This window comes from Marmota marmota, unplaced genomic scaffold (genome assembly GCF_001458135.2).
Source record: "Marmota marmota marmota unplaced genomic scaffold, marMar, whole genome shotgun sequence".
NCBI lineage: Eukaryota > Metazoa > Chordata > Mammalia > Rodentia > Sciuridae > Marmota > Marmota marmota.
Window position 1 is genome coordinate 115,596 of NW_025999982.1, and position 9,170 is coordinate 124,765.

At 45.2% G+C, this 9,170-nt stretch overlaps 1 protein-coding gene across 42 annotated transcripts in view; it reads right to left on the minus strand.

The window, feature by feature from the left end:
• The window catches only part of LOC107143708 (patr class I histocompatibility antigen, A-126 alpha chain-like), a 38,627-nt gene extending 32,815 nt beyond the window's left edge, over positions 1-5,812 (minus strand). For 7 of the 42 annotated variants that reach the window (XR_007348353.1, XM_048804976.1, XM_048804975.1 and 4 more), the window contains exons 1-6: positions 5,640-5,793; positions 5,059-5,331; positions 4,553-4,828; positions 3,704-3,979; positions 3,491-3,607; positions 2,389-2,436 (exon numbers count right to left, since the gene is read on the minus strand). Coding sequence is in view for 19 of the 42 variants with exons in the window: in XM_048804976.1 (XP_048660933.1) it covers positions 2,389-2,436; positions 3,491-3,607; positions 3,704-3,979; positions 4,553-4,828; positions 5,059-5,331; positions 5,640-5,703 (1,054 nt within the window). In the remaining 23 variants the exon portion in view is untranslated. The other 35 variants (XR_007348356.1, XR_007348352.1, XR_007348351.1 and 32 more) reach the window with 25 other exon arrangements.
• Positions 5,813-9,170: the final 3,358 nt, after the last annotated feature.

Consider the following 9,170-nt stretch of genomic DNA (forward strand, 5'->3'; position numbering starts at 1 on the left):
GGGGGGGGGAGTAGCTCTTGCTAATGTCAGCGACAGGGAAAATCCAGAGAAGGTTTTCAGAGCCTTTATTTCTTTTCTTTATTTTATTTCTTTAGAAATGTCCTTTAATTACTTGACCAAATCCTCATGTCAAGAGTTTGAAAAAATCTTGTTTCCATTCTTAGTCTTCTGAGGAATCTCCATCCTGCTTTCCAAAGTGGTTGTACTAATTTGCAGTCCCATCAACAATGTATAACTTCTTCCCCTCATACTCACCAGCAATTATCAATATTTGTTCATATCATATTGGTTTGTTCATTTTGTTTTGTTTTATTTTGTTTTTGGTTCCAGGGATTGAACTTTATCACTGAGCCACATCCCCAACTCTTTATTTACATTTTATTTAGTGATAGGGTGTCACTGAGTTGTTTAGGACCTCACTAAGTTGCTGAGGCTGGCTTTGCACTCCCAATCCTCCTGCCTCAGCCTCCCAAGCTACTGAGATAGCAGGTGTGTGCCACCTCGCCTGCTTCATTATTTGTATTCTTGATGATTGCCATTCTGACTGGGGTGAGATGAAATATCAATGTAGTTCTGATTTAAATCTTCCTGCTTGCTAAGTATGTTGAATATTTTTTTCATATATTTCTTGATCATGTGTATTTCTTCTTTGGAATAATGTCTATAGATCTTTCATTCATTGATTGAGTGGGTTATTAGGTTTTGTTGATGTTAAGTTTTTTGAGTTCTTTTCATATTCTGGTTATTAATCCCCTGTCAGAAGACTAGCTGGCAAAGATTTTGTCCCATTCTGTAGGCTCTCTCTTCACACTCCTGTTTCCTTTGTTATACAAATCCTTTTAATTTGATTCTATTCCTATTTTTGATTCTTGGTTTCATTTCTTGTGCTTTAGGAATCCTAGTAAAGAAGTCAGTACCCATGCAAATGTGTTGGAGTGTGCTCTTCTGGCAAGTTTCAAATGTTTCTGCTCTATTTCCTTTGATCCATGGTGAGTTGATTTTTGTGCAGAGTGAAAGGCAGCAATCTAATTTCATTCTTCTATATGTGGCTTTCCATATTTTGCCAGCACTATTTGTTACAGAGGCTATCTGTTCTCCAATTAATGCTTGGAAAGCAGTATGGAGATTCCTCCAAAGACTAGGAATGAATGGAACCACTATATGACCCAGCTATCCCACTCTTTGGTCTTTATCCAAAAGAACCAAAATCAACATACTACAATAGTACCTGTATACCAATGTTTATAGCAGCACGATTCACAATAGCCAAGTTATAGAACCAGCCTAAGAACCCATCAGTAGAGAAATGGATAAAGAAAATGTGATATATATACACAATGAGTTCCACTCAGCTATAAAGAACAATGAAATGATGTCATTTGCTGGTAAATTGGTGGAACTGAAGATCATCATGCCAAGTGAAATAAGCCAGACTCAGAAAGTCAAGGGTAAAATGTTTTCTCTCATATGCACAATCTAGAGAGGGGGAAAAATGGGGTGGGGGAAATCTCACAAAAATAGAAAAGAGAGCAGTAGAGTAAAACAGGGGACCAAGTGGAGGAATCTGGGGATGGAAAGGGGAACAATCAGGGAATAAAGTTGACCAAATTATGCTATGCTGATGTATGAATGTATCACAATGTATTGCAATTTTAAATAAATAACTATAGTACACCAATTAAAAAAAAACAAATAAACAGAAGGAAAACCAATAGAGTAGAAAGAAGGGAGTCAGGGGAGAGGGAGGATGGGAGAGAAGGAGATAGAAATGGAGAAAATTGCATTTAGATGCAGTTATGAATATGTCAAAATGAATCCCACTATTATGTACAACTAAATGCACTAAAAATCAAAAAAATAAAATTAAAAATCAATAAAAAGAATTTGAAAAAATAAATTTATGCTCAGGTTCTTATTTTTACTACAGAAGTTAAGAAGCTGTAGCTCAGGGCACCATGATGTTGAGACAGGGATGGAGACAACCCAGCCCTTCCTTTGCTGAAGAAGAAGGTTGATTGTGAAAGGGAACACAGGTCAGTGTGGTAAAAGGCATCCTGGTGGGAAGGAGTGTGCTGGTCTCCCCACCTCCTCACATTATGCCAGTAGGAATGTGGGCACATTTAGATACCTCTGCAGAAAGAGATCCAAGGTTCTTCAAGTCACAAAGAGGAGGCCTGAACAAGTCTTATGTCACTCAATCCTACACAGGGAGTTGTCTCATGCTACAGAACAAAAGAATCAGGCACAAATTCAAGGCAGTCGTTACATGTAACAACATGTTGAACAACCCATCAATCAATCAAAAGGTCCAAATTCAGAAAGTTCTTATACCCAGTCCTGTCCTCTCTGCCCCACCCCCTCTTTTACTTCAGTCCTCCAGGTTCTCACCTTTATAAGCCATGAGAGACACGTTAGAGCCCTGGGCAATGTCACTACCTGGGGCAGAAAAAGAATATTAATCAGCTTTTCATCGCCATGACAAAATACCTGAGAAAACTGAAAGGAGGAAATATTTATCTGTGGCTCACAGGTACAGAAGTTTCAGTCCATGATCCACTGCTCCATTGTTTCTGGGCCTAAGTTAAAACAGTACATCATAGGGGCTGGGGTTGTGGCTCAGTGGTAGAGCGCTCACCTAGCATGTGCAGGGCGCTGAGTTCAATCCTCAGCACCACATAAAAATAAATAAAATACAGGTATTATGTCCAACTACACTAAAAAATATATTTTTAAAAAAACAGTACATTATAATGGCAGGAGCATGTGGTGGAGGAAGCTACTCATCTCATGGCAGCCAGGAAACAGAGAGAGCAAGAAGAGACTAGGGACAAGGACATACCCTCAGTGACTTATTTCCTCTGCCTATACCCTGACTCCTACAGTTTCCATCACCTCTCAATAATCCATCATCTTCAATAGTCCATTCAGTTGTGAATCCATCAGCATTCATGGGATCAGAGCCCTCCTGATCTGATTACTTCCCAAAAGCCCTAATGGGAACCAAGCCTTTGACACATGAGCCTTTGAGAGACACTTCAAATCCAAACTATAACACAAATATAGCAGAGCCCATAGAAGATATAAGTGAGTGAGCTGCCCCATGGGCTCCTGACTGCACAATCCCAAGGATCATCCCCTCCAGCATTCTTACTTGGAGTCTGAGGATAGCTCCCTCTTTTTCAACCTTTGAGAGGCCAGGAAGGAGACTGGGCCATGAGGGTCTAAATGAATCCCCTAAACCTGGACTCCAGGGAAGTTTACTGAACTGTGGCTGTAGACAGAGAAAGATCAGGAGGCATAAGGAAAGGAGATGTGCAGGGTCTGAATCAACATGACATCTGTCCTCAGCAGAAATATTCTCCTGACCTCTAATTGCTGGGAATCAGGAGACCCTGATAGATGAGCGTGTGTGTGTGTGTGTGTGTGTGTGTGTGTGTATGTGTGTCTCGCTTCCTATTAGTGAGGCAGTGCTTAAAACAAGAAAACTCACACTCCTCTTCCCTTCTGTGGTTCATCTTCAACCAAATTGCAATAGCAACCACAGCTCCAAGGACAACCAGGCCAGCAATGATTCCCACAATGTAGATGATGAGCTGAGGACGTGGCTCTGGAAACAGAAGGCAAGGGAGGTTCAGGCCCTTGATCCTGCAGAGAGAACAGCTCCTGCTTTCACTGACAAGCGGCTCTGTGCCCACCTCCTTACCCCATCTCAGGGTGCGGGGCTCAGGCAGCCCCTCATGATGCACATGGCATGTGTATCTCTGCTCCTCCCCAGCAGGCACCACAACAGCTGCCCACTTCTGGAAAGTTCCATCCCCTGCAGGCCTGGTCTCCACAAGTTCCATGTCCTGGGTGTGATCTTCCCCATCCCTCTGCCAAATCAAGGTGATCTCCTTCGGGTAGAAGCCCATGGCCCAGCACCTCAGGGTGACAATTCCTTCAGGTCTGGGGTGGTGGGTCATATATGTCTTTGGGGGATCTGAAGGGTAACGTTCAAAATTCAACCATTTTGCATTCTTTGTGGGCCATTCCAGTCTTATTCATGTGACCTTACTAATCGGACACTAACCCAGCCACAGATTATCTGGGATGATCTATTCATTGTTCTAGACTCAGGGTGAGCCAACCCATGGTAGAAGACTCCAGATTTCTGTGGGAAAGAAAAAGAACTACTCGTCCTGACTGAGTGGAGACTGAGAGACTCAAAATAACTGCAGTCAGACCTCCAAAGACCTTGGGTTTGGGGCAGCGAACAAGACCTGGAACAGGTCATGGTTCACATCTGCTGCCTGAGTCAAAGAGGACTGCTACTCAGCTATTTTGGGGATCTTCTCTCCTTCCATTCTGAGACAGATTCTTAATTGTCCTCAGAGCGATCCCTCCAGCGAATTACTATCTAGTGTTGGATATGAAAACCCAGGAACACTTATCCGGGTTCCAAAGCAAAAGAGAGTGGCAGTATTTTGGAGACGATTCCATTTTCCTCTTCTCAGCGGGAGATGTCGGTCCCAATCCCAGGACAGATGGGGAGGTTCCCTGAGGTCCCTTGCATCTGTGCGCAGCAACTTCTCCTTCCCGTTCTCCAGGTATTTGCCAAGCCACTCCACGCAAGGGCCCTCCAGGTAGGCTCTCCATGGCTCGGAGGCACCAGCCGCCTCCCACTTGCGCTGGGTGGCCTGAGCCACCGAGTTCGCTGCAGTCCAGGAGCTCAGGTCCTCGTTCAGGGCTATGTAATCCGTGCCGTCGTAGGCTGACTGACGGTACCCGCGGAGCAGGCGGCCTTCAGCATCCATATCGCAACCAGAAGAGATCTGGAGGGTGTGAGAGCCTGGCCCCGCCCCCGCGGGCAGTCCAGTCCGCCTGGCCCCGCCCCCCCGCCCAGACTAACCCGAGAGGATTTTTACTAAAACTGAAAACGAAACCCGGTTAACACTTCCTGGTTCCAGGATCTCCGAGGGTCCCGCAGCCTCGGTGTGACCCTCTAACCAGGGTACCCGGGGCTACTTGGACCCATCCGTGAAGATCCGTCACGTCCCACCCGGGCCTGGGGTCACTCACCTCCCTCGCCCTGGTTGTAGTAAACTCGTAAATTGTTCAAGCTGCCCCAGTAAATCTGAGCAGCGTCCTTAGCCTTCCTGGTCTCCCGGTCCCAATAATCCGGCCCCAACTGCTTCATCCACTGCACCCGCGGCTCTGCCCTCGGCGTCGTCCCGGAGTCGCTGTCGAAGCGAAGGAACTGCGTGTGGTCCACGTAGCCCACGGAGATGAAGCGGGGCTCCTGGGGGCCGGGCCGGGACACCGCGGTGTCGAAATACCTCAGAGAGTGGGAGCCTGGGGAAGGGAAGCGGCTGAGTCCCGGTGCGACCCTCCTCCCGGCCCCGGTTGAGAAGTCCAGGTCGTGGGGTTGGGATGGGGCTAGGGGCTTGTGTGACCGAACTGGGGCAGCGGGACTGGAAGGCCCTGACGTAGACGGAAAGGAGGAAGCGGGAGACTAGGAACAAGGACAGAGAGTGGCTGGGATGAGGCAGGGTCTGGGCCGGTGGCGGCGGGACGCAAATACTCCAGGTCCTGTGCCTCTGCCTGATGGTCCCCTCGCTCCTTCCTCGTGGAAGCGGTTTTCCTCCCGACACTGTACTTACCCGCCCAGGTCTCGCTAGGGGTCAGTACCCCCGAGAGCAGCAGAAACAGGGTTCGGGGAGCCATGACCCCGACCCGTGGGATTTAAGGAAGAATCAGTCTCTGTAGACTTTCCAGTCGGAAACCCGGGCGAGGCTCCGACTGGCTTCCCTAGAAACCCTACGTGCAATGGGAATGACGTGCAGCGTCATTAGTGTCCAGGCAGAATAACCTGGAACAGTTTGGAACCCAGGAAATGGTGCATTCTTATGCATGCTTCCTCTTCCCAGACACTGCCCTCGAGCCTACTAAGTAACAATTAAAAGTTATAATAAATGTTATGAGATCTCTTTCAAAATAGCCAATTATATTTGTTATGGTTTAGATGTGGTGTTCCCCCAAAGCTCAAGTGTGAAACAATACAAGAAGGTTTGGAGGAGAAATGATTGGGTTATATAGCCTTAGCCTAATCGGTGATGGGATTAACTGAAGTGGTAGGGTGTAACTGGAGGAGGTGGTAATTGGGGCGTGGTTTAGGGGTATATATTTGTATCTGGAGAGTGCAATCTCTATCTCTGCTTCCTGATCACCATGATGTTAGCTGCTTCCCCCGACTACACTCTCCAGCCATGATGTCCTGCCTCACCCTCAGCCAGAGAAATGGAGCCTTCTGTCAACCTCTGAAATAGTGAGCTCTCAAATAAACTTTTCCTCCTCTACAATTATGCTGGTTGGGTCTTTCAGTCACAACATTAAGAAAGCTGGCTAAAACAATATTCTCTTCACTGGTAGCTGTGCATTGACTGTTTTATGAATCATCCACATCTGGTTATTGAGCTTTTCATTGCTGTGACTAAAATACCTGACAAGAACAACATAGAGGAGAAAAAGTTGATTTTGGCATACAGTTTCAGAGGTTCAGTCCATGGTGGGCCAACTTCATTCTTTTGGGCCCAAAGTGAAGTAAGACATCATGACAAAAGGACATGGTAGAGGAGTGCTGATCCTTTCAAATCAGCTGGAAAGCAGAGAGAGAAAGGGGAAAGGTCTGCAAAGAAGATGAACCCTTCCTAGGCATGATCCCAGTGACCCAACTCCTCCAGCCATGTGCCACCTGCCTTCAGTTATCACCCAGTTAGTCCAAAGAGGAGGGACTGATTAGGTTACAGCTCTGACAATCCAATCATTTCCCCTCTGAACATTCTTGTATTAATACAGAAGTTGGGGGCACCTCAATCCAAACCATAACAACATCTAAGGGATGTTTTTATTTTATTGGAAAACTTGGTTGTGGTATTTTTTTAATGTGATTGACATAAGGAGACAATTAATTTTTAGGCAGCCCCACTGAATATATTGAATAATAAATGCAAAATATATGTGCTAGACTCTATAGTTATAAATATTAACCTATTAAACTTATAAAACAGCATACTTAAATCTAAGGATGACATTGCTTTAAAATTTTTTAACTCTCCTTCTTTTCCTCACCTCACTCTTCTCTAACCCTTTTCTGTCACTCCCATCCTAAAGGCCTTCTTCACCCCTTAGCCCCCACCACCCCATCATTCCCGAACTGTGGCAGTAGTTCCCTCACCTGCCACCTATGATTATTGTCCTCACCATGGTCAGCTCCCCATGAGTGGGCTGCCTCAACTTGGACCCAGAATGATGGAGTCACCATCTATGGACTGAGACCTCTGAAACAGTGAGCCGCAAATAAACTTTTCCTCCTCCAAGTTGTTCTTGTCAGGCATTTTGGTCACAATGACAAAAAAGCTAATTAAAACATATCCCCAGAAAATAGAGACATTAATTTTTGTTGAATAAATAAATGAAATATGACTATAATAAAATGAAATTGTATCACACAAAAATCAAAATGAAAAATACAAAAAAAATTTAGGAAAGGTTTTATTTCATGTACCTAGTGTGTACAACAGTTCATAAAATCATTCCAAGGGAGAAAGCACTTATCTGTGCTTATCTATTGCAAAATGACCCAGTTTATTAGTCTTTTTTTTAAATTTTAAGACAGGCTCTCACTAAGTTGGTTAGGGCCTTGATAATTTGCCCAGAGGCTGGCCTCAAACTCATGATCCTCCTGCCTCAGTCTCCCAACTTACTGGGATTACAAGCATGTGCCACTGTACCTGGCTGTTTATTAGTTTTTGATGACTGCATAGCAAGTTACTACAAGCCTATTGGCTTAAAAGAATACCTGTTTTTGGTTCACAGTTCCTTGATCACAAATCCAGGCATGGTGTTCACAGATTGTTCAGGGTTTCACAAAGCTGTGTTCTCATCTTGAGTTATGAAGTCCTTCTCCAAACTTATACAGAGCTTTATGCAGAATTCCATTTCTTAAAGGACTGAGGTCTCCTATCTTTGTGGGCTGCCAGGGTTGGGAAGAAATGTGCTCCCAACTCCAGCAACTACCAACATTCTTCACAACACTGATTCTCCACACCCCCATCAGCTTAAATGTCCACATTGCAAGAAATCTCTCACACCATGAGTTTATTTGCTCAGGAAGAGCCTGGTCTTTTTCAGAGCTCCCCTCATTAGGACAGTCCAACTCACCAATGGATCGATACATTCATGTATCATAGCTGAATGGACTACTGGGGTGGGTGGAAACTATAGGATGTGAGACCCAGTTGAAGGGAGTAGGTACTTGGGGGCATGCCCTGGTCCTGAGTGTCTGTTGCTCCCTCTCTTCTCCCCTACCCCATCACTTCCTTCCCGGCTGCCCTGAGCTAAGCAGCTTTGCTCTGCCATTTTCTTCTGCCATAAAGTTCTGTTTGCCTCACCCTGGGCCCAGAAATAAAAGAGCCAGCTGACAATGGACTGAAACTTCTGAATCATGGGGCAAAATGAATCTTTCCTCCTTTAAGTTGTTCTTATCAGGCATTTTGGTCACAGGGTTGGAAAACTGACTAACATAAGGAGCAAGACGCAACCAATGCCTGTCTCTAACAACTAGACCCCCAAACTTCACTAAAGTGATCCCTTCTGAATCTCCATGAGGTTTATTGTCCACATTCTGGAATTCACGTGTCTTACCATGACGTGCTCATCCATCCCAGACAATCTGGTGTTACAATGAAATGAACAGATTTTATATTCTAATGAAATTCAAGATGTCCAGATAGTTTCACAGTATTGTAGAGCCTAGGGGTTTCAAATAGTTCAGAGAGAAATTATTAGCACGTGCTACCATGCTTGCACCCTTCATCTCTCTGATGGTGGCTCCAATCTCCACCTTTACTACCTTTATCCCCAGCCTGCAGAGAACAGCACCCCAAACTTCCTAGCAATGCAGGTCAGAGGTTTTCATTTGCTTCCTAGAAATGCAGGTCAGTGGGCAGTGTCAGAGGTTTCCATTTTGCTTTAGCACAGTGAGATCCTTTCTCCAAAGCCAAGGGCCTAGTGTGGGGTTCATCCAATTTCAAGGGTTAATTATGCACTTGAAGAAATAATCTGGGTGTTTGCAGACCCAGGAGCCCCATGGTGAGCCATATTTTGTTCATGTTAATTACTGGTCTGCAGGC